At 41.3% G+C, this 24,189-nt stretch overlaps 2 protein-coding genes across 2 annotated transcripts in view; one reads left to right on the forward strand and one right to left on the reverse strand.

Moving 5' to 3' along the window:
- Nucleotides 1-24,189, forward strand: part of KCNIP1 (potassium voltage-gated channel interacting protein 1) — a 302,655-nt gene that overhangs the window by 22,063 nt on the left and 256,403 nt on the right. The gene's annotated exons all lie outside the window — the stretch shown is intronic.
- On the reverse strand, nucleotides 6,110-12,955 carry KCNMB1 (potassium calcium-activated channel subfamily M regulatory beta subunit 1). The gene is made up of 4 exons (XM_052684947.1): nucleotides 12,813-12,955; nucleotides 8,314-8,486; nucleotides 7,062-7,257; nucleotides 6,110-6,440 (listed from the first exon to the last, which is right to left on the reverse strand). Exons 2-4 carry the CDS (start codon nucleotides 8,448-8,450, stop codon nucleotides 6,171-6,173), a joined length of 603 nt encoding a protein of 200 aa, XP_052540907.1. The 5' UTR covers nucleotides 8,451-8,486; nucleotides 12,813-12,955; the 3' UTR covers nucleotides 6,110-6,170.

Consider the following 24,189-nt stretch of genomic DNA (forward strand, 5'->3'; position numbering starts at 1 on the left):
GGAGCAGTCTTTGGTGTCCCTTTGTGGTTTCTGCAACTGTCACACTGTTTCGTATTTCTTAGTAAAAACACTTTGAAGAGTTTTGGAACTTTAAAGCTATAAGAGTGTCCAATTCATTTGCATTTATACTCCTTCATTTGTCTTGTGTCTGACAATCTACCAAGAGTAACTGAAAGACTTGGTTTTTGGTGTTGTTTCTTAACTATAATATTCCTTATGGAAATAGTTGCTGGTTTTGGTATGAAAGCCTTTGTTTCCTTTGGCTTTAAAGGATACTGATTGTTCCTCCCAGAGAATGAGAATTGAACTTGTGCTTGTATGTGTATGTAAGTATACAAATATATGACAGGCTACATAAACTGTTACAGCGCTGTTAAAAATACATGCACAAATGTAAGTGTCTTTATTGCTTTATTTATAATGCTTTATTTATTAATGAATTAAAATTCATGCCTACTGTTTTGACTCATCTGTAGACGGTCTGGTGTCCCTGCATTTCCTTGTATTTTGAAGCAGGACTTTCCTATCTCGTTGCTGTTTCACCTTGTGTTCCAGAGGTATGACATTATGGTCATCTCCAGAAACAAAAGAGTGAACATAAAATTTTTAAAGGACATCCAAGTTGCATAGATGCTTTTAAAAATAGTGTGTTAACTTAAAGTGTGGTTCATCAAGCTAATGCTTCTCCTCTTTGCCCTGTGAGGAATTACAGATGCCCTGCTGTTATTTTTGTCTATTCAGCTGTGTTCATATTTCTTGCTGATGGAATTCTAAAATTATACCGTAGTGAAGTTCATGTGGAGAAGACAGACAAGATTTGAGCTGAGTTCTCTGCAGATGGTCTTATGACGGTCTTATGTACTGAGACATGGTGATAGCCAGCCCAAAGAGCAGTTGGTGTGGGAGGAATCTCAGAAGGGAAGTGGGGTTCTGCAGAACAGGCTGATGTATTGCAGCTTTCTTCCATGGCCTCAGTTCAGGCTTCAGCAGCCACTCCATCACGTACGTGAGCACTGAGAGACTTGAAACAAGACCTTCATGATTTCTGTATTGCGAATTTGAGCTGTCTTACCACATAGAAAGTGTTCATTTATGTTCCTCTGGAGATAAGATGATAAAAATCCATTTGGCTGATTCTGGTTTTATAGCTTTATAAGTGTTTTTTTTGTTTGTTTGTTTGGTTGTTTTTTTTTTTTGATGTATGGTTTGGGCAGTGTTCTGTGCTTGTCTCTAAGCCCATTTCAACAAGTAAAATGAATGTTAAGTGGCCAATGCTGTGTTGCTGTCAGTGTGCTCGGTCCTTCTGGGCCTTCTTGTTGTGATCTATCTGGCTATCTGTATATATACATATATAAGGACAAATAAAAAATGCAATAGTAATTATTTACATCATCCTAATTTTATATATGAAATAACAGTAGGATATGATTTTTGCTTGTAACTCAGCTGTTTTAAAGCTTTTAAGTTCTTTAGTACCCAGTTCTGTGAAAAAAATGTCTTTGCTTTTCTGTGAAAGGTATAGGAATAAATCATGAGATCTTTGGTTTTATTATAGATGGAGATATGTGATCAAGGAGAAAAGGGAACATAGCTGTCTTGGTTTGGGTATGGCAGCATGTGAATGACAGCTTAATATCTCTGCGACTGCTGTCTGACACTTCTAGGGGAAGAAATGTTGGGTGTAACGAGACTACTTGTATTTATTTAAGAGATGCACAGCTATTTTTGGAAGGCTGTGGAAGAGCACGTTGTCGTCCTTCAACTTTGACAGGATGTTTTTTCATTGCTGTTTCTTCAAGAAGAGCGTGGTATTAAGTCACCACTTTCTTTAATCTATTTCATTGACTTCTCTACTTGGCAGAAGTCACCTCTCTTTGTCAGACTTTCGCTGCCTTTTTTTTTTTGTTCTGTTAAAGCGCTCGAGAGTGTGGAGAACCAGAGATAACAAGGAGGAAAACATCTAATATTACAGCTATCCATTATAACTTATATTTAAGGATTAGAGAGGCATAGTAAAAGAAACCTTGCTCCAGAAGAACTAAACACTACAATCAATAAGAAGCTCCTATGTGGCGTGCTTTCATAGCATTTTTACAGTTTGCCTTTATAGTGGGAGGTAAAAAGAAAACTGCAGTTTGCTCTATGGCTCGTCTGATGTCTCTTTTGAGCCCTTGGGTTTCAGAGGATTGAGATGGTTGCCAATGGTGTCGTCTGACTGAGAAGAGCTGTGTGGCTGTGTGTCGTGCTGTCTCCTGCAGGGGAGCTGGTATGGCCGGGTGTCTCCTTCTGCCACTTACCAACCTTTCATTGTGAGCAGAAAAATGCCTTGTAGCAAAACTTACCATCGTTTTTTACCCAAATGAAACATTTTCTGACTTTGGGTTTTTCATCTCCTATATGTGGAGGGTTATCTGGTTAACCACAAAGGCTATTTTTCTGATACAGAAACTGCTCAAAGTATAATATGGTGATTGTTTCATATGGTTTCTAAGGCCACAAATTGGTGCTAGTTGTTCTTTTTTCTTTATTTCCTTATTTATTTTTTTTAAAGACTATGAAGAACATGGCAGCAGTTGCTCGGCTGGAAGGTGTCGACTGCCATGAGCAGTTCTCTATTCAGTGAGTGAGGAGTCCTTGGGCACCCCAGTCTTCTCTGTCTTATTTGTCCTGAGCTTTGTCCTTTGTCTTTACTTTGAGTACTGGGGAGTGAAAACAGACCTGGTTAGCAGCATGCTTAAAAAAGAATTGTTGGAGGTCGCCAGAACGTGCCTGCCATATTTTATGTAGGTGAATGACATGGGTGACAGATGGGTGACTTTGTAATGGATCAGCATCCCTTCAGTTCCCCTAAAGCTGCCATTGTTGCTGTCTTTCAAAGGTGGAGCAAGGTGACCTTATTGAAAGCTGATCAATGTTGAATCCACCTTATCCAGAAAACTATTTTCTCACTTCTGGGATGAGCTTCACTTTAGAGTGTTCTGCAAATTCCCTTGACAATAATGCTGGATTACTTTTTTTTCTGTCTTTCTACGGTAGAACTGCCATCCATGCCTTGTTGGACATCAGCAAGAAAAACTGCTCCCAACAGTCTATATCCAGCACTTGGAAAGTAGGATTTTTGACAGTTCCAGGAAAGCAGTGTTATTCCTATAGAAATACAAATGGCCTGCATAAGTAAATTATTAATCAGGTTATAAAATCTATGCTTATTCTTCCAGTGTTTCTTTCATGTCCCAGTTGGCCTTAGCACTGTTATTGTTGTAATAGTTTGATGCACACAGCAGCCATTCTTTGTGCTATAAGAGGGAGCTCGGTGCACCTGCCTGGAACCCAATCAGTAGTTATTTCCTGATCAGTTATTTCCTGATCAGGAGGAATACTCTCCATGTATTTCTCTGGAGGCATCTTATTTCTGTTATTTTATTTCTCGTTCTTTCCCTAATGGCTTCTTTTGTCACACCTCCATTGTGCAGTTGTACGGACGGCACTGGGCAGTTCACTGAGGCATGTTGAGGAACATATAAATTGTTACTGTTTGCTGGGCATTTACTGGCTGCTTAAGTTTTACTCATGTGATTGCTTTGTGATTATAAGCATGTATTTGCTAAACAAATCTGTCCATAACTATTCCTATAAGGATGCATTTCTGGGCTACTTTGCTTGATCCATCACAGGTGGTTTGGTGAGTAATGTATAGCAAGCTTTCAGAGTTTGTGTTGTTTCTGATGTTCTCAAAAGTATTACTTTCTAATATGGAGTTGTTTAGGACCAACTAAAGGAGGAGGAACTCCATGGAGGTTCAGATGTACTCTAAGCATCCATTGTAAGCTAAGCTGTTCTTATGGAGAAGGTAAAGGGAGGCAGGGCCTTTTGAGGAGGTTAGATGGTGCACATCAAGGCTGTGGGAACAGAGGCAGATCTATTGGCCTGTGCCTTAGACCACATTTGGAGATTGTATTGAAGCACTTCCTATACAATATGTTTTGCCACATCTTGGGAGAACAGCATTTCTTAAAGTTTATTGTAGACTTGACAGTACAATGCAATAATGTTAAAAAAAAAAAACTGTGGAGTATATAGCTTCCTTATGTGCTGCTGTAGGAAGCTTGTAGAGTGTTAGGAAAACTCAGTCTCACTCTTTGGTGAGTTCAAGTTCAGCAGACATACAATAAGTACTTAAAATGCTTACAAGAAGTATTTCGGTAATCTGGCGTGCTGCTAAAAAACCTTTCTGCTTTAAGAGAACATGTGAAGGAAAAAGTATCTACAACAGTTTCTCATTAAGGAGAACTATGCCTAATGGAGGATGCATTATTTTAAAATAAGAGCAGACATCTGTGACACCTATATATTTTGTTTATTTTCTACAAAAGAGTTTTTGACTTCTTGCATTTGAACCCCTCTCCCTTTTAATATGGACTTGGAAAGCGTACAAAATAACAAAGATTACAAATGTGTGTCTGCATGTTTTTCTCCTGCACTTGCTGCTTTCACTCTGAATATCTCCTACCCAAATGGAAAATGGTATTTCATTGAAAGAAGAAGTTGTGATGGTTGTGTAAGATTTTTTTTTCATGTACTTGCAATGTGTACATGTTGGAGGGAAATAACAGTTTTCATTTAGTCCTCTGTTTTTGATAGAGGTAAATCTGGAAGAGCTCTGAATAAACTTTCAGCTCCTGCTGTCAGGGGTAACCATGAGCAAGGAGGTGAGGAGGTGGATGGATGGATGGGTTCCTGAGCTGGTGTCAGGAAACTGAGCTGGGATCTGCAGCACAAGTTCTGTGCCTTTACGCTTTTCATTGGCCTTCAAGTTCAGTGAGATCAGGAGCATCTGCTCTTCTGAGACAAGTGACTGACTCCTGAGCATCCCAGAGCTATGGGATATGAGGGGGCCAGGGGCTGCTGCAAGAAAGAGCCACTGCTCACCAGCATTGCTGGGCTGGGGGACAAGCTGGCAGGGACTTGCCTAGGTGATTGGCTTACCTGTGGTCTGAGAAAGTATGGAGTAGTTGTGAGTGATTTCAAGCTTTCAAATGGAAGATATTTCAACTGCTGAAAAGGAGTTTTGGGGTAAACCTATTTACAGCTAGTCTATTTGCCTCATTTTGTACCAGTACAGCACATTAGCTTCAGCAGATATATCCCTGTTAAATAGCTATATATTTTTAAGCAGTTATTGTATCCTTGCCAAAAACCAAAAAGGCAGGATCTCATCCCTTCCCATCTCATAACGAACGCTTTTGGTCATCCAAATCTCCCCTGCCTCTGTCAGCTGCGCTTCCGCCTTGGGAAAGATCAGAACTGCACGTACGCACTGCTTCACACACTGCATTTCAACAAAGTGTTCTATGAAGATGTAAATACTTTCTTCTCGTGGAAATATTTTTTCCTCCTACAGTAGATGTTGTTACACCCCCTCCACGTCTCCCACCTCTTTTCCAAAGTCTGAATTTTAAAAGGGTGGATTAGATCTTCTTCCCTGTAGAGATTACCAATAACCATCATGATTCTACATGTTAAAGGAGCGTTGCTGATGTTAATAATTAATTTTTAGTACTCTGGTCTCATTTCAATTTTCTGATTGTAATGAAACACAAATTCTGTTGCTGTTCCATTAGTGATGCTGGAAAATGCCTATAATGGTTTAAAATATCAACTTTTTTTTTTTTTTTTTTTAACAACAGAGAATTGCAGTACATTAATTTCTTACAACTAAGATTTCATACATTTAGATTTCTATCTATACCCTGAAATTTTCTTGTGAATGACAGGACCTGAGTGGTTCATAAATCAGACCACTGTGAATGATCACAGACTTGTGTTAGTTGTGTCCCAGGTACAGTCAAACATAGCATGCAGGATGCAACTTATGTTCTCCCTGTGTCTGGTAGCAATGTGGAAATTGGTTTAGGGTTGTTTTCAGAGAACAGGAAATGCATCTACCTGTATGTGCCTCAGAACATGAGTAGGAGTCTTGATGCTAGAAACAAACATATCTTCAACATAAGACATCTTTCTGTTAGCATGCATCTGCAGTGAGCATCATTCAGTTTGCCTAGAAAGCCTGCCCACCTGCTGACTCCTGGTGCATTGAAAAGTCACAGAATGCCAAGACAGAACAAAGGCACTTTAATAGGTAGCAACAGTCTTTGCGAGATATTTACTTTCTACTGCCGAGCAGAAAGAACAGAAACATACTGGCTGATCTTTACCAGGACAATAATCAGACATCCACCGGTAAACATGAGCGTGGGCCAAAGGAAAGTGAAGAGGAGGCCTTTGGGGGGATAAAGTCTGCTTAAAATGACATTGGTCTGCATTCCTCCTGGGTCATAGTAGCATGGGAAAGTCTGATATTTTTTTAAATTGTTTGCAATTGTTTCTATTCGTGCTTTCACTTCTTTGGAGTTCTCGGAGTTGCCGGGGACATAGGAGCACTGGAAGGAGAAATTGAAATGACTTGTTATGACAGATGCTGTAATGCAGGATTTGTAGTAAAGTTGCACTGAGTAAAACAAACATGCTGGTGCTGACAAAAGCTCCTGTGGTTAGGCTGGTATCCCGAGATTGGCTGGGTGTGCTTTTGTCCGTGAGACATTTGCCCTATTTCCCTGCTGTCTTCTGGTGCATGTATGCTCCAAATCTGCAGACTAACAGATTGGAGTAATGTTGCTAGAAACCATTAACATGGTCAGAACGAAAGTCCAGCTATTGGGACTGTCACTTTTATGTTACAGTACCATTTGTCTTCAACTCAGAGACTTGCATATGTTTAAATATTCATATATGTTAAATATTCATGACCAGTTGGTACAACTGCTTAATAAGTATTAACTTAACGTTTGATGTAATGTTTAAAGAAAAAATCGAAGCCCCTTGCATGTTCTGAAGCATTTTAAGCATTCCTTGGTCTAAGCATGGGCATTGGTGTGTGAAAGCTGAACAACTACTTGTGCTCTGCGGCGAGGCTGCAAAGCTGTGCGCCCTGCTCTTACTGCTCCCATTGAATCAGAGGTGTTGAATAGCAGCCGAGAGAGAACAGAATGTGCTCCGAATACCTTTGGATTTCTTTCCAGGGTATCTTCAGTGTGATACAGCATGACCTCTTGTCCTGAGGCTGTCAGATTAACCCACACCTGTAGGCAAGGGTAGTGAAAGATATCTTCATCCTCTGAGCTTTCGCTGTTCGGGCAGAGGGCTTTGTCCTTGATGTTGGCTTTGAGGACCTTGCATATGGTTTCTGTTGTCCAAACACTACAAAATCAAAACAAAAGGCATTGCTTTTGAATGCTTTTGTGGCATCAGCTGTGAGTTGTTATACATTGGAGCTTCATCTCTGGGTGCCACTGGTGGCTTAGCGCAGGCAGAGCTCAGGGCTGCTCATCACCAGTGCAGTGAGCTTTGCCCATCCTAGCACTCTTAAGAAACTATTTTTTTTTACATGTCTTTTGTTAATGTTTTTCACATCTCGTAGCATGGCTTTGAATAGCTTTTCTGAATCCATTAGGGAATGTTGTCAGCTGTGATGTTGTTACATAAGGTAATGTTGAAGTCTGGCTGTTCTGTTTTTGTGGTATGAAAAGCAGCATTGATATCTGCCAATATATATATGCCTTGAGGTTTCTGAGTATGAAGGTGCTGCTACAAAGAAAGAAACAATGGATGTACTTCTGTCAAAATCTTCATGCATGGAAAAATGAGCTGCTAAAGTCTTGGTTTTAGTAAACTCTTGGTTTTAGTACACTCAGTTTTTTGCAAATTGATTTTATATATAGAGGCAGAACTTGTGCAATGAAATACAAATGTGAGTAATTGTAACCTTGTTGGCATTCAATGTAGTATTTGCTGTGGTAGGCTGGGCTGCTGAAGGTGTTTCTCATGATGGTTGATCTGGAGGCAAGATACATCTGATTGACCAAACAAATTTACCATTACTTCTCTTATAAGCCTCTACCACTGAAAAGTATGGTTATGGGGTTTTTTTTAATGGGTTTTACATTTATGGAAGACTTAATTTTTCATTTTCAAGCTTTGATAAGCATGACTGGTTTTTATCTTATATGGTTTCATAGTAAATGTTTTGGTTTAGTCTGCTCTGGTTCTAGCCCTCTTTTGTGTGCTTACCTTTAAATGCCTCACTTAATGGCTCGCTCTTTTCTTACTTCTGTCTTCCATTCTTGTGAGCTCTTTAAGAACGTAATATTTATTCATTATTCAGTGTACTAACATATATTTTGACTCTCTTAATAATTGTGTTTGAAGACAGCAAAGAAGAAACAGCCTTATATTCATAATCAAATGATTTACTACCTTTTAGTGTAGAATGGCACAATTGTAATCCCAATAAAGAAGTACATCATCATGGAGCACGCGACCATTCCCAGTCCCAGACATAGGGCCCTCGTCTCTCCTCGCTTCTGTGCAGTCACCAGCTTTTTTGCCAACATGATTTAGGTGTTAGGAAGTCTGGAATGTCTCTGATCCTGTTTTGTGAGAGACAATCATGATTAGAACTGGCTGTCAGTATTGCAGTTGAATGATTTCTGAAATCTCTTGTTGCACGAACTGTGTACTGCTTAATAAAGTGATGGGTCAAGAAAGCAGAGAGGGAAGGCTGGGGGTGGGAGTTGGAAACTGTCGTTATGATCTGAGGGAGTTTGAACAGCTGGATTGTCTTTAGCCTTAATTTGGTCTGTTTGACATTACTTCTTGCCTGAAGTAAGAGGTGCTCTGTGTTGTGCATTGATAATGGCTGTATGAAGGGAAAATCCTCCCAAAGTAGAGTCCTTTTTCCATTTTTCCCGTTGTGTCTTCAGGTTTAGCCTGAAGTGCATCCCTTTTTTTATTTCGAAAGAGTTGAAAAAAGCATTACATTTAAAATGAGATCTATGGCTTTGATGGTCTTGTCCATTTGGAGATGTATTAAGCCTGCTATCCAACTACATGGGGCAGAAAAGCTGCATTTTAATGGCACAGGGAGTGTGATGCCACCAAACCCAATTGGACAGGATCAGGGAAGACAGCAGTGAGGGCTGCTGCTGCTCCACCACAGTCACAGGGCAGTGACTGCTGCTGGCACTCATAGACAGGGACAAGCCCAGCAGTGTTGGTGTCATATTGGGAGCTCATAGAGCTCGGGGGAGCCTGGCATCTCACTGTGCTCCCTTGCTAAACAGCATTTCCAGTTACCTTGCTGATACTTTGTGGTAGAGAATCTGATGGTATTTGCTGTGAATCCATATGCTGTTAAATCAGTACTATTGTTTTATGGTATTGCTATCAAAATGAGACATAACAATCGCAAAGAGTTCAACCCACCTTCAGGATCTGTGTCCTGCTGACAGATGTAACTAAAGGTTTGAGCATTCGCTTTTTTAATTGAAACATGGTACAAGCCACAAGTAGGGAAAAAACTGTCTGGCAAGATGTGTGTGGGTTTCTGGGCACAGAGGAGAGGAAAGCAGTGCAGGAGAAGGGCAGAATGTTATGTGTGTGGCACAACAGATCTTGTCTTGTTCTCATAGCAAAACAGTAGTGGACGGCTTCATGCAGAGGCTGAGGCATTCTCAGGGTTTTGGTTTTACTTGTGCGCAGCTGTTTGGTGTTTATTTGCAAGCTGGTGTTCAGTGTGGCATGGTACCCACTGAAATCCACCTGTGCTCAGCTAATCCATGGAGCAAATAAAAGATGTGAGTTTAGGTAAAGCATAAGGTAGCCACAAGCCTAAGTTGTGAATGGCTGCTCTTGTTGCCCATGAGCAGGCAATCCCAGCAGGGCTGGGCTGGGTCAGCATGGCTGGGAAAAGGCAAGAGAAAGGCACCGTCAGCCCTTTACAGGAAGAGTGTGGGTATAATTCGAGTGTTGCTCTCATTAGCTGTGTTTTTCATTGATGAAAGTGTTAAGACGTAGTTTGAGATCTTAATTTTTATTTGTGTATATTTTCAGATAACAATGCATAATATCTAAATGTTTTCAGGGATCATTAGGAAGAAAAAGAGTTGTTATCATTGGAGTAGTGAATTTTGTCCAGAACTCTGGTTAATTCTGCTTTTAAATAGAACATCAAGGACCACTCAGGATGTGGCTCACAGCTTTCTTAAGGGCACTGTCTTTCTGATGATTGTGTATAACACACTGGTGTTCTAGGAGGGAAGAATCTTCACTTGGAAACTGCAATAAGATGGATGTGACCTGCTTACTGGAGCTAGAGTTTAACACAAAAAGTCCATGTGAGCTAATACTGTTAAGTTAGGTTGTGCAGCTTGGTCAGGGGGTAACATGGAATAGCGGGGGGCATGGGCCCTGAAAACATGTGGTCCTCCAAGCACAGTGGGAGCCTGGTGACAGTGAACAGGAGGCCTGCCTTGCTAGCAATTCTTACGTGCAGTAAGAATGATTAATCTTTAATCAGTTCTGTGGGAAAGAGTGGAAAAATTGGTACCCTCAGTGTGACTTGTGGATAACTCTGTCTCTAGTGCTGTTACTCTCCAAGTTTTTCTCGAGCTACAGCGTTTACATAGCTGTCCCAGTTACACTGGGAAATTGTGGGATCATCCTGTGTGTACATATAGAAAAATTTATTTAGAGTTTCACCAGTGCTTAAAAGGTTAATATTTCCTCTCTTCAATCTTCTGGCCCCACCAGTGCTTTAGGAGGAATGTTGAAAGAGCTCGTTAAGTGTTTCCTTCGAAAAAGTCATTAAGTCTCTGAAAAACGAAGCACTGCTGAGGACTCAATTGGCCCAGGAAGTCTGAGTGTATTTGGATTGGGAGATGTTTGGAGTATATAATGGAGATTTTAGTCCGTCCTTTAAGAGCAAATCTGAATGTGTCTTCTGCACTGAAGATTGCAGGGTGCCTCCATAATTATTAGGAAAATACAAGCTCCAAATCTTCTCATAATGTTCCTTCTCCCTGATATTTCTTTTCCCTCAGTCTAGTTAAATTATACAGTACATTAGCTGTGCAATTTCAATGCATAATCACTGCACTGACAGCTGCTGGTGATAATCCTAAAGATGCCATCTGCTCAGGTTTGGAACACAGTCCCCTGCTCTGACTAACAGATGTGCCTGGTACTCAGTGGGAAGCCCCTGCCTCCTCTGCCATCTCTTGAGGAGTTCCCAGTGCCATGAGCTGGTAAGAGGTAGAGGGCCTCTGTCTCAGGCTGTGCCAGGCTGCTCTGAGCTCAGGAACAGCATTATCCAGGGGGCATCCATAGCATCTCTTGGTGTGGGAGCCAAAAGGCAATTGTAAATCTGAGTCTGTAAATCACAGAATCACCCAGGTTGGAAGGATCATGTAGTTCCAACCCCCCTGCCTAGCAGGGCCACCAAACGTACACATTCAGATCAGGTTGCCCAGGACCCCGTCCAACCTGGCCTTGAACACGTCCAAGGACGGGGCATCCACAACCTCCCTGGGCAGCCCGTTCCAGGGCCTAACCACTCTCCTTGTAAAGAACTTCCCCCTAACATCCAACCTAAATCTTTCCTCCTTCAACTTGGATCCATTTCCCCTAGTCCTGCTATTGTCAGCCTTTTTGAAGAGTTTACTCCTCTCCTGGGTGTAGGTTCCCTTCAGGTATTGATAGGCTGCAATGAGGTCACCCCGCAGCCTTCTCTTCTCCAGGCTGAACAAGCCCAACTCCCTCAGCCTGTCCTCACAGGGGAGGTAAATATAAGTTCTGTATTGGTTATTCTGCTGTGGCAGAGCTGTATGCCTTATGTACTTGCTAGTGTTTCGTAGTAGAATTAAGCTCATCACTGGCATTTGCTTATTAGTTCCTATGAGTGTTTTCAGTGCTGTAGATTCTTCTTGCTTTGCTCCACTCCCATACTTGCCCCCCCACATACATCCCTCAAGTTAGACCTGCACTCACTCTGGCACTTGGTTCCTTCCCTCCCTCTCCCCCATTTCCTTTCTTAGCATTTATAAACATTGTACTGGTAACAGGTTTGCCTTCCCAGGTGACGCTGGGGCCAGAGGGCACCAAACTTGTTTGTTGCAATATGAGTCCATTGCTTTCAGTGTATTCTGTACACCTACGACTGCAAACATGATGCATCTCACAGAATAGACTAGTGCTGAACCTCAGTGTAAATTTGCATGGAAAAGCAGATTCTGCAGTGCTCTACTGTAAGATTCAGTATTAAAACTGCATAATGCCATACAATTGCATCCTTTTTACAAAATACATCATACCAATTTACTTAAGGACTGCTTAGCTACTTTGGCACTAGTGTGTATTTAGTTTTTTTGTTTAAAAATGAGTGGAGTCTAAGATTATATGCATGTTAGTTTTTATACTTGGTAGTTCTTAAAGAAAAAAAGCCGTTTGATCAGTTTAGCACTTCTGAATTCTTTGTGGACTGCTGCTTTGTGTTTCTCTGTAGTACAGAACTGTACAAAGTTATTCAGCTTAAAAGTAATTTCCAAAGAAGTCCTAGAGTTCAAGTGTGGTTCATCTCTAACTGGGGATAGATCAAGCACGGTCCCTGAAGGAATGCTATGGAGTGTGGAGCACCCAGAGCCATGAAACTCCAAAGAGCAAAGATCCTATGAGGGCTGCAAACTCTTAAGATTCTGGATTTTGTGGAAAGAACAACCATTGTATTTGCAGTCTGATAATTCTCCATAATTATTAGCATGCAGTTACAACTTGCCCGTGCTACAGAAAAGTTAGGTGGGTTCCCTCTGTAGTGCTGGAGATTTAGAAAGACGGTTGCTTTCAAGAGCTCTATATTTGCCAAAAAGGAAAGCTGTTGTTCACTCACAAGGAAAACAAAAATTGATTAAAAATATACTTACTGTTTCTGGTGAAATGCTGCCTTTGCTGTGGAAGGACAACTCCTGTTATGTGACAGACTTGTTGGGCAGAAAGGTGTTGCACCATAAAGCAGTGGAGCTGGCGGAGGTTTTATTTTCTTTCCTGTGCTTCTCTGGGTTTGCTTTACTGTGGCCGAACTCATAACTTAGTTCCCCTATTGAGAAGCTTTCTGTAACCATAAATGGTAAGGTATGAAAGAGTGCTGTCCTTTTTCAGATTAATTGCTGAAACCAGGAAACCACAATACTGAGACTGACTACAGCTGAAGGGACTGACTTTTCTCATACACTACAGCCACTTTACCACATCCCCATGGATTTGTCTTAAGCTGCTCTCCTACTGCTCTCGTGCAGCTTTTTGGTTTAGAAATCTGTTAGGTCTTTTGGGTAAGATTTACGGAAGTGCTCTGGACTGCAAGTGTTATAAATATTCAATGTTTGTGGGGGTTTGGTTTCTTTTTTTTTCTAAGAAAAAAAGTTCTGGGAGTGTGCTGTTACCAGTGGTCCTTTCCTTCAGATACAGATAGGAGTCCTGTGGGGAACTTGTGTTATGTCCTGCAGGACATGAGGCTGAAGGGCACTGCCTCAGAAGAAGAGAGGGAGCGTGTAAACAAGAGAAGTATGCTTTAGGGGAGATCTGGGAGAAGAAAGTGGGAAACTCAGAGCACAGGAGAGGAGAAGAAGATGGAGGACTCTGTTGTGTGAATATGTGCTTATATGTGCATGTGTGCGTATACATGTGTGTACAAATGTATAAAACATCTCATTTTCTTCTCATAAAAGTTATCTGGTGTCTTGTTATGAAGCTGCTTAAGCCTTGAAATAGAGATGGAATGATTACGGGTCTTCAGTGAGCTTCAGAACTTGATTCGTTTGTTCTCTTAGGGCATAGAGTGTCTAACCTTCTGTTCAGTTGTGTTCCAGAAGATGTTGTTTGCTTGCTGGAAGTATTGAAAGTATTGATGGTTTACAGAGAAGAAGATGGGAAATGCTGGAGCATGCTGTTGGATAGATGCTGCTGGAAACTACTGAGCTGCATGCAGGTCATCTTTGCCAAAAACCAGATCCTCCTGCATAAGGAGTTTTAGAGCACAAGAAGGTCGTTTCCAGCAGAGCATAGCTGCAGTGACATAGGCTCAACTCAACTGCAAAATACAGCAATGAAGTTACAATGAGTGAAAACGTTTTTGCTGCTGTGGCCTGATTGTTGTTGGCATCCAGTTCATCTAAAACGCCCAAGTATTTATTTTTCCCCTTCTGCACTGGAAATATGGTACTTCATGTTTAGAAATAAAGGACCCTTTTCCTCCTGACCATTCCCTCCTCTGATAAGCTGGATTGTTGTTAGTATAGAGTGTGAAGAGAATGGGCTGACCATGGTGATGACTGGAACGTTCAGCCTGGATGTTACTGGTAGATGCCCTGCAGTGACAGGGAGGAAGGTCACCTTACTGATAGACGAAAGGAACTGTAGTGAGTTAATTCAGCAAGAACACAGAGTGTCCTGAGTATTGGAAACAAGCACGGGATCTTCTCCACTCTGCTTTCTAACTTAATAATTAGTTGTTTCACCTTGACCTGGTCATTCAGGCTTGCTTGTAGTAAAAGATTTGAAGCTAGCAAGTTCAGAGTGTTTAAGCTGTCTGAAGATTACAGATGATTCTCCAGTCATTGTACTTTTTCAGTTATTACTGATGCAGAAGAGAGCACACAAAGCTGACTTGGATTTAGCTTTAAGAGTCTAGCAGTTACCTAAGATGAAGCCTGCTTCTGTCACCTAGATTGGAAAGATTTATGATCCTAGCCATTTTTTAATATTTAAGAAGTGATGTAGCAAAATCTCAAAAATGACGCTTGAAGTTTGGAAAAAGCTTTAGAACAGGAGTTATTTCCAGCTACAATGTGATCTGGGTTTGTGGACTTCTTTTTTTTTCTTTATTATTTTTGAACATTTTGAAAGCCAGCTTTGAAATATCCAAGATGCGTGCTCAGGCTCAAGGAACCCTGCTTCTAGTGGGGAATTTTAGGAAGGAGTTTTTGGTTGAGTGATTCAAGAGGCAGGAAACAAGGTAATGCTACCGACTGAATTCATGAGTCTGTGACTGGTTGTCTCCTGACTGCTGTCCTTAATTCAGCTGACTGATCTGAACTTTGTGACAGCAGATCTGTTTGCTATGCATGCATTGTGCATGCAGGAGTTACACTGCATAGCGAAGACACAACCTGTGCATGTCACAGACAAAACAGAGTAAATTCTGGAGGTGCTTTGGTGCCCTGAATGATGGTGTTAGTGCTTTGGCTTGGTTTGAGGTACACTGGTTTTGTTTGAGCAGAGAGAAGCCATGCTCCACATCTGACACCACACATCACCTTTGTTTCATTTTCATTCCTGCACTGCAAACATGCAGGTCCAGGTGGCCACCGAATCCCGAAAGCTAACCCGAAATAACAGTGTGCAAGCACTAAAGGTAACTGCTGTGCTGTTACCCATAGCTGGCATTTGGAGCCAGGTCCAGCTGCAGTCTGCTGGGGCAGTACCTCTGTTGCTGCTTTCCATGCTGTGTAACTGGCAGTGCACAGTTTGTCTTGGCTCACCCAGAAGAGGGATTGCTGCCAGGAAACACAGCCCTGTGAGTGAGGGTGGCAGAACAGAATGGGACTGGTTAGGGGCAGCTGGGGCCATGGGCTGCAGACATGGCTGGTCTGAGAGCCTCTGCAAATACTGCTTTCTAACTAAGATTTAAAAAAAAAAAAAAAGGCCTTCTGAAGCTTGGCTTGGTGTGTGGTTTTAATATTCGGTTCCTGACTATAATTTGAGAAGTGAAACGATGTCGGGGCAGGCTTTCCTGAACTGCAGACACTCTGTTTTGAATCTGAACAAGCTTTGTGACACAGAATCACAGAATGGCTTGGCTTGGAAGGGACCCCAAGGATCATCAAGCTCCAAACCTCCTGCCACAGGCAGGGCCACCAACCTCCAGACCTGGTATACTCGCCCAGGCTGCCCAGGACCCCATCCAACCTTGAACACCTCCAGGGACGGAGCTCCACAGCCTCTCTGGGCAGCTGTTCCAGCACCTCACCCCTCTCTCTGTAAAGAATTTCCCCCTGACATTCAATCTAACCCTTTCCTCCCTGAACTTAAAACCATTCCCCTTTGTCCTGTCACTATCTATCCAAGTAAAAAGTTGATTCCCCTTCCTTTTATAAGCCCCTTTTACAATCCCTTTTTTTCAATGTCTTGCCTCCCACTTCCTTTATTTCAGTCAAGGCCTTTGGTTGAGGCCAAAATAAACAAAATTTGAGGGTCAGTTTGCTGTGATTCTTGGTAAGAATGAGCAAGATATGAACCTGAAAATAGTAGCTGGAAGTTAATGAAACATTTACATCTAAAACTATCAGGTTCCATGACAAGAAGATATCAGACAAAGGTTGAAGATAAATATTTTTGTGTAATCAATTTTTCTGTAGCTGGAAGGAAAAATGTGAGAGAAGGGATGAGCTTGGAGAGACAAACCATATAAGCATTAGCATACAAAGATTGTAGCTGTGTATTGTAAATAAAAGTATGACGGGGCTATAAACATTGCGGCAGCGGAGGAGAAAATAGCTTCTGGCTTCTCTTTGCTGTACAACTCTGCAGTGAGTACTCAAGTCTCAGTGCTTTGTGCACTCTGTTGTAGAACGATTTGTGCCATCTCTTTGTGTCTGATAGGGTCAGTCATCATGACTGTGTATTAGTAGTGGAACTGGGCTGACTGTGCTGTCATTCTGAAGTTCTGAGGAAGATCAAGAGGGTCTGCCGTGACTCCATGCTTAATTTGTTGTTGTCACGTTGTGTGAATTAATCTTATTTTGCATTTGCAGTTGACCTGTCACACAGGAGATGGTCAAAAGCAGTGGGTGGTTCCTCCTGGCTGGCCTAGGGATAGCATGCAAACAGTGCCTGTATGCAAGCATAAGTGATGCAAGTTTGCAAACTGTATGCTCCCTTTTGGCTTTAAAATAAAGAGCAGCTCAGTAGTTAAAAAGAAAAAAAAAAAGTCTTCAAGGTGGTCAGAACTGCTCATTTTATTCTTCATAGCTAATCATCCAAATGGGTTGTTTTCGTGTTGAAGCGTAAGAAAAATGTAATGGCTGTAAGGCAGAGCTAGTTTAATAGTACTGCCATGTTATTTCCAGGACTTTCTGTTGCTTCTGAAGAATCAGTGAGCTGTGAAATGAGAACAGTTGTTTGGATCTTCAGAATGCACTGCAAAGTTATTAGCTTCCCCCTTCTTAATTGAAACATATTCATAATGTAGTGCATTGTCATTTTTAATGGGCATCATAAAGAGAAGCTGTGGCTCTTGAACAAGAAACAGTCTCACTTGAAAATGATGCGAGAAGAGGCAAGATGTCCTAATCATTGGCACGTCTAAATCAGATGCAGGCCAAGTTCAGGAACTTTGCTGCTTCTTGTTAAATAACTAAATAAACAAAAAATGGTTGTCAAACTTGATGATAACTCCTGATTTTCACAGGAGTACTCACACTTCACACTTAGGTATCTGTGCAGGAGTTCTGAATCGTGTGTTGGACGTCCAACTTCACCATGTTGTGGTTGTGTGCTCAGGATGAATGACTGAGAGGAAGGCATTTCTGTCCTGATGGGCATCCATGGGGGTACTGTACAAAGCTGTGGCAGGACTTCATTTCTCTTCTCAAGTTCTCAAACTCTTCTACTACTCTCTCTGGATACCAAAGCTCGAGAAGATACTCAAGTGTTTGGTGGATACGTACTGACTGATTTCAGAGCTTGAATGGTGTGTTTTTTCTTTAATCTTGCTCTGTAGATGGGCACAAGGAGATAATTGCCTTGGTCTGGCAAGTGTGAGAAAGCTGGACCGGGATGCCCAGCAGGCTGCTGGTGCAGGCAGCTGGGTGACTGCATTTGAGTTTCTGTGCTTTGCTTTTTGCTGTCATGTCTGAAGTTGACTGCTGCAGTAAAATGGGTAACTTTCTTATCCTGTATCTTAAAGAAGGGATTTCAACTCCTCATCTATAAAATGGCAATGATGTATCCATTCTTACTATCCTAAGGCCGAACACATTAATGAAATATAATTCCTTAATGGAAGGCACTCAGTATATTAACTGAGTATAACTCAATATGTAGTTGGGCTAATGAAATGAAAATTGCTTTTTTCCACGTATTGGTTAGTTCACAGAGCTGAAGTGCATGTGCAAGCAAAAAAGAGAAGGAATGTGCAGATCCTTTCACAGAATAAGATACTGAGACATGATAGTCCGTGGTGTCATTAGCCTGTGAGAATGCTGCTTTGAACAGATGAATAAAATCACGTAGTACTGTGCAGCAGAAGAGATCACAGCATCATTAAGGCTTTTTCTTCTCACTTCTTGAACCTAAACAGAGATCTGATATTTTTGTCCAACAAAACCCAGATAACAGTACAGCTACGTGCAGCCTTGTAGCTCTGGATATGTTAGACCTACTGCACGTGCCATTCAGAAACAACTGTTGTAAGTTAAGTAACTTTAGCATGACCTGCATGATCTCACTTGCTGCTTAAATTCTGGATATCAGACCGTCTGGTTACAGCAGGTCTGGCTTAGGGGATAACCCCTGTGTTTTGGGGAGCCTGCATATTGATTACTTGTGTACAAGGCATGTACCATATTTAAGGGGTCTACTATTTTGTTGTTACTTATCAAATGACATTTCCAGTCTGGGCAGTTGATTCAGTTTACATGAGATTCTTGTTGAAGTCCCAGTTTGAAGAGTATCTTGTTGCCCATTTGACCAGTGATGCTGTTGTCTTGGCTGGAAGCTTTGCCACTGTGGGTGTTGTGTGCAAGGTGCACCTCCCTCCTTTCCTGTGCCTGCATGTGGATGCTGCTGTCACCAATTCATTGCTCTCCTGTAATGGGAATGGGAGACTGAGAAGGGAGGCATTAACCTTCTGCTTCTCACACTCCCCGAACACCCAGCACTGCATGTCACATCCTTACTGCAGTGAGTTACTTTCCTTCCGAAAAGAGGAGCAAAATATACCAAAAAACAGAGCAAAAAATAGAGATGGAAGGAGCTGTTACTTCTTTTCTGAGAATTACATTGCTTAAAGGCAGGATTTAAAAAATAAAAACTATAGGGAAATGTAATAGGAAATGACCTTTGTTTCTACACCGCACTTTTTCTAAAGGAAAAAGTTCAATTTTTTTTAATCCTGCCAGATTTATATAAGGAAATTTTTTCCTTGACATTATTCTGTTCTTGTGAAAGGTAAAGGAGGTTGTCATCAAAAAGAAAACCATAGACCCCGAGTTCCCTGAAGCAGTTGAATTTTCTTTTGGAATCCAGTCCCAATATGTAGGCACTTTATGTACTTTACTGTGCAATTTCCATGAAGGTAACACAATTTCTTTTAGCTTCTCCTTTACCTGGGGAACTTTAATCCATTTCAAAGTAACGTTGCCCCAGGATGCAAACTGCAGCTACATTGCAAGCTTATGGAACAATTTTCACTGTGGTTGAAAACTGAAATGAGCGATTGGTAGCAGAAGCCATTAATTTGGTCTGTGTATGAGAAGTGCTGGGCTGTGTGCTGGGGCTCAGCTGAAGAGTGCCTGAGAGAGGCGATGGATTGGAGCACAAAGTTGGTGATTGGTGGCTTTGTGCATTTGTTGGTTGAAGCTTGCTGTGCGCTGCCATAGTGAAACAAAACCCCAGTTGTTCTAAGTGAGGAGTATAGGAGGGGAGCGTAAATTACTCTTCCTGTCAGTGACTAAATAAAAGCGTAGAGAAAATCAATTGAAACTGTATTTGTTTTATCCAACCATCTGAAAGTCTTCAAAGATGTGAATGAGAAATGTTCTGCTAGAGGAAATAGCACTAATTAGTTTGGCGGAGAGAAGAAACCACCAGTCCTTACTATGAATTGTCAGCCTTCCTTACTTTGTGTATTTCTGCCTTGGACCATCTTGTTATCTCTGGTGTTTGGCTTCTTTATTTCTGTGTTGTATGGCAGAAGCAAGAAGAAATGAATGCTGAACCTATGCCATTGAGTGCAATTTGATGTTGGTGCACTTGCACAGGAACTGGCACTTGCACAGGCGAAGAGACTTTTCTAGAAGTGAATGCAATCAGTGCTTTGGCTAGGATGTATGATTTGGCTTTCTGCTTGTTTTTAACGTGCAGATGGAGTGAAAGAGTTACTGGACTGTCACAGACTAAACAATTTGGCACATCCTTTCCCTCAGAAAGGGACGTTCTGTTCTGCAGAGGGCAGCTGGAGGGCTGGTCATGCTTAACAAGCTTTCTGAGAAGGATGTCTACCTGGGATGTGGTGTGTATTTGTAGCCCTCACTTATCTGAGTGCAAGTGAGACTACAATGGGGGCATTCCTTCTATGCAAGCAGAATGTATTTTATCCTGATGTCAAATGCAGTGAATGAAGATGGTCAGGAGATTTGTAACCTCCTATTGTAATGCAGGAGATTGCATTAGGAAGACCTTTACAGATGAGCAGAAAAAACTTTACTCTTGTTCTTCTTAGCTCCTTTTATATCCAATGGCACTGTGATTATAAAGCAGTGACAAAAAAAAAAAGTCAACTAGTTTTAAGCCATAGTTCTGATTACCTACATCAGAGAACATGTTTGAACCAAAAGCAGACTTTAGGATGCTTTCCCAACCTTTGTGCTATTAGAATATGCTGGAATGTGTTACACCCTTCCAGTAGCCTAAAGGAGGGCTTTTGAGACCATAAAATAAGTACAGATGACTTTGAAAATGTCATAAATTGGCTGTTTTTGTTATCAAGTCAATGATCTGATCTCAGAATATGAATACTTCCCTCTTTCCAGGGCAGTGTATTTTCTTCCTTGTGGATTTGTGTGTGAAGTAGAAAAGCTCCAGCATGAACGAGAAATTAAGAGATGCTTGTCCATCACATCCTGAAAGTGAGTGGAATAGGAGGATGCATGTGGACTTGGGAGGCAGAACTACAAGAGCCCTGTGCAAAACTTTCCATTTAATTAAGAAAGATTTTCTACTTGGTCTTGGTGAATAAACCCACACCAAAGTTTGGCCTCCAAACTAAATTATCAGCCATTTGCACATGACTGTCAGCAGTTTGTTTTATGACAACTTATAAAATAGAGGATTTAAAGTTGAGCTTGCACTGGTCTGTTTTAGATGGAAATTGTGCTGAGCTTACAAACCTCAGCTTTTCATTAGTGAGCTCCGTTAACAGTGCCATGCATGTTATTGGTAACTTCTGAAACGCCTTTCAGGATTTGGAAACCTTGATAAAATGCTATGACTCTAGGGCATAAACAGAGACAATGTTTAATCGTGGTTATCTCTCACTGTACTTGCTCAGCATTTCTGCTCTCCCCTTGGATTTCTTTGTTCTAAGTGAAATTATTTTATCACCCTCAGGTTCTTTCTCTCTGTTCTTTTCTTATTCAACTTCCAAGTTAATTTCAGACTAAAGGGCAAAAAGTGTTTCCTGAACTTTGAATGTGTGGGACTGGTTATGAAAAATTGCAGTGTTCCTGGGGGATGGTGTGTGGAATATGGGCACTCTGTGGTGGGCTTTGAACCAGCCCTCAAGTCAGTGGTTCTGTTTGTTTGTGTTTATGGGTAGTGATGTCTCTAATGATAACTGAATTGTTTCTAAATGGTAGTGTATAAGACTGGGAGATAACTGAGGATATAATTGCCAAAACCTCTTCAAAATCTCCACAAGTTGGCAGGCGTCTATTCTTGTAAACAGGCAAGAGACTTCTATCAGGATTTTTGTAGGATCTGTAAAGTCGTTCTTGGATTTTTAAAGCCATGTTCAAGACATAAAAATGATCTGTAAAGGATTATAATAGAAACTAGGATAAAATGGCAGTTACGACGTAGAGCCACGTTGTGTGCTTGTGATTCATGTGTCGTTTGCCTGATGAGACCTCTTTGATACCCAAAATAAGAAGATGGAATCAGTTTCTCATGCTACCCTGCAGCTTTCTTCTGCAGGCCAAAAAGCAAATAGACCCAAAATTTTAAAAATCTGGATTCCAGCTGTCCTTCTTGGATTAATATTAGAGAGGCAAGATGGCACAGCGGTGAGAAGGCTTTCATGCCAAGACATTATGATGATGGAATATCCAGCTGCACCAACATATTGCCTTATTTGCCTGCGTTATGCTACCACAAGATGCATCATAGCCCCTTCCAGTTTATGTCCTGTTTAGAGTAGGGCTGCTGAGACAATATTGAGTTCCCTCAGCAAGTGCTCTGAAGGAGGAGTGTTTTCTAATTTCTACTATTTTTCTTCTTGCATGTAATAAGACTCCTTCCAAGGGTTGACAAGCAGACTTTGTAAGGTTGATTACTTCAGCTGTAGGCTCAGTGATATTAGGCTTATGTATATAAACAGAGGTGTATGCCCAACATATTTGAGTAAAACCTGTGGTGTGCTTTGTGCTAAGTGTTGAGGCTTCCTGTAATCTTCTGCATTGCTTTTGGCACTGTGACCTTCTGGATGTCTCCAGGTTTACGCTAAGCCTGTTGGACTTGTTTCTAAGACTCAAGTCAGTCTTCAGAGTCCTTCCAGCAGAGCTTTCCCACATTGCTTACCATCTCAGGAGTCGTGATTCTGCCTTTTGTTACTGCATTTCCTATCGGTGTTGTGATTTATGGTCAGAGGCCTGTTTGTTTTTTTTCTCAATGTCTTCATGATCTTCAGAACTTAGTGATGAGAACTTAGTAATGTGGCACTGCTTATGGCTTTGAACTGCTTTCATTTTGCTTCAGTTCTAAAGAGCAGTAGTTTGTGGTGTTTTTGTTTTTTATTTTATTGGGAAAGAGAGGTGAAAGAAAGAGTGATGTTTATTCCCTAGTGGGAGTAGCCAAAATGAATACAGACCAAATCTTGCAATGCTTCTCTTGTAAATAGCTTAAAAAGCAGTCTGAGTTTTCTAGCACGTGTTCCTTCTATGCAGTATCTTAGTAGGATGCTGAAATCACCAGAAACTGGCTTGAAAGGGACAGCATGAATTTTTGGTTGTGATATGAGAGATTTTGGAAGTACCTTCATTTATGGACAGTAGATACCAGCATGTGTAAGATGGTCTTATGCTTAACATAGTGGTTGGTCAAAAAAACAAAACAAAAAAAACCACAGTAGCAAGGCAACCAACCAACATGTGGTTGAGTTCTAAGAGAGGTGATGCCTCTAAGGCAGGCACGAGATGTCACACCCTCTGAGCCTGTCGATAAACTTACTGTCCTCAGTAAGTTTGCAGATTAATGTGCTGTGATGCCTTTCTTTAGTACGAAATGTACTGAAACCCAAAGAGAATTAGTCTGCGGATTCCTAACCTGAGAAGTGAAGGATCGTTTCCATAATGGAATAAGCCAAATGTTGGTACTGTTTCATCCTCATCATCACCCAGGCTTCAGACAGGGGGAAGTGGTTTCTTTTACTGGTACCAACTTTTTTGGCCTTTTTTCCTCCTCCTGGGGCACATGCTATACTGAATTTAACTGCTGAGAAATGTTGATACATGAAAATTGAAATGGCTGAAGGATCTTTTTGATGCAAGTGTTTTTCTGCTATGTTATTAAGGCCACTATCTGTTCTGCCTAGAAACAGTAAGACCAATGGAAGACAAATTGTGAGAAAAGAGTTCTATTAAGCAGGTAAGGAGAGGATGATAAGAAGGATCAGAAGAAATGAGGAACAGTGTGTAGTCATACTTCCTTATGCCTGTGACTGCTGTGGAGCGCAATAGTCATGACTGTGGGGATGTCATCTGGATAGGAAGATTAGTAACGGGAACCAAAATCTGTCATAAGACAATGTGGAAAGCTGACGTTTCCGTAAGTACATTCAGATCATACCCCTCACTGAGCCTTGCTTATCTCCAAGCCTGCGAACAGCTTTTGGAAATGGATGCTTTTTGATTTTTACCCAGTATACAGCAAAGAAGTAGATTAGAGGCTGAAATGCTTAAAAACTTCTTTGTCAGCCATCGCTCCATCTGCTTCAGAGCTTAGCACGTGTACCTACCTGATCCTTGTCTGCTTCTGCTGTGCTGTAGAGCTAAGCTTTATAGGATGCATTTGTTCTGTTGTATTTATTAGGAACAAAGAAGATGGGCCACAGTGTGAGTTCAGGCATTGTATAGATTTGTGTAACCTTTAGAATTCGGCTTCTCTTGTGTAATGTTTCAATGGCTAGGCAAGCTGCCTGTTATGTACTCTGGTGGAAAGTCCTTCCAGAAGTGCAGCCACTGTAATGGCTGGGTACAGACAGCTCCTGCCAGGTACCATCAGTTGTAAAAGGGAAGCCAATTCTGAGTG

The sequence above is a fragment of the Tympanuchus pallidicinctus genome, unplaced genomic scaffold (assembly GCF_026119805.1).
Source record: "Tympanuchus pallidicinctus isolate F22 unplaced genomic scaffold, pur_lepc_1.0 scaffold21, whole genome shotgun sequence".
Taxonomy (NCBI): Eukaryota; Metazoa; Chordata; class Aves; order Galliformes; family Phasianidae; genus Tympanuchus; species Tympanuchus pallidicinctus.

Coding starts and splice junctions, on each gene's coding strand:
- KCNMB1 (XM_052684947.1), bottom strand. CDS start 8,450: ATGTTGGCAAAAAAGCTGGTGACTGCACAGAAGCGAGGAGAGACGAGG. Junction 7,258..8,313: donor GTGCCATTCTACACTAAAAG/GTAGTAAATCAT, acceptor TTGATTTTGTAG/TGTTTGGACAACAGAAACCA. Junction 6,441..7,061: donor CCCTGGAAAGAAATCCAAAG/GTATTCGGAGCA, acceptor TTCTCCTTCCAG/TGCTCCTATGTCCCCGGCAA.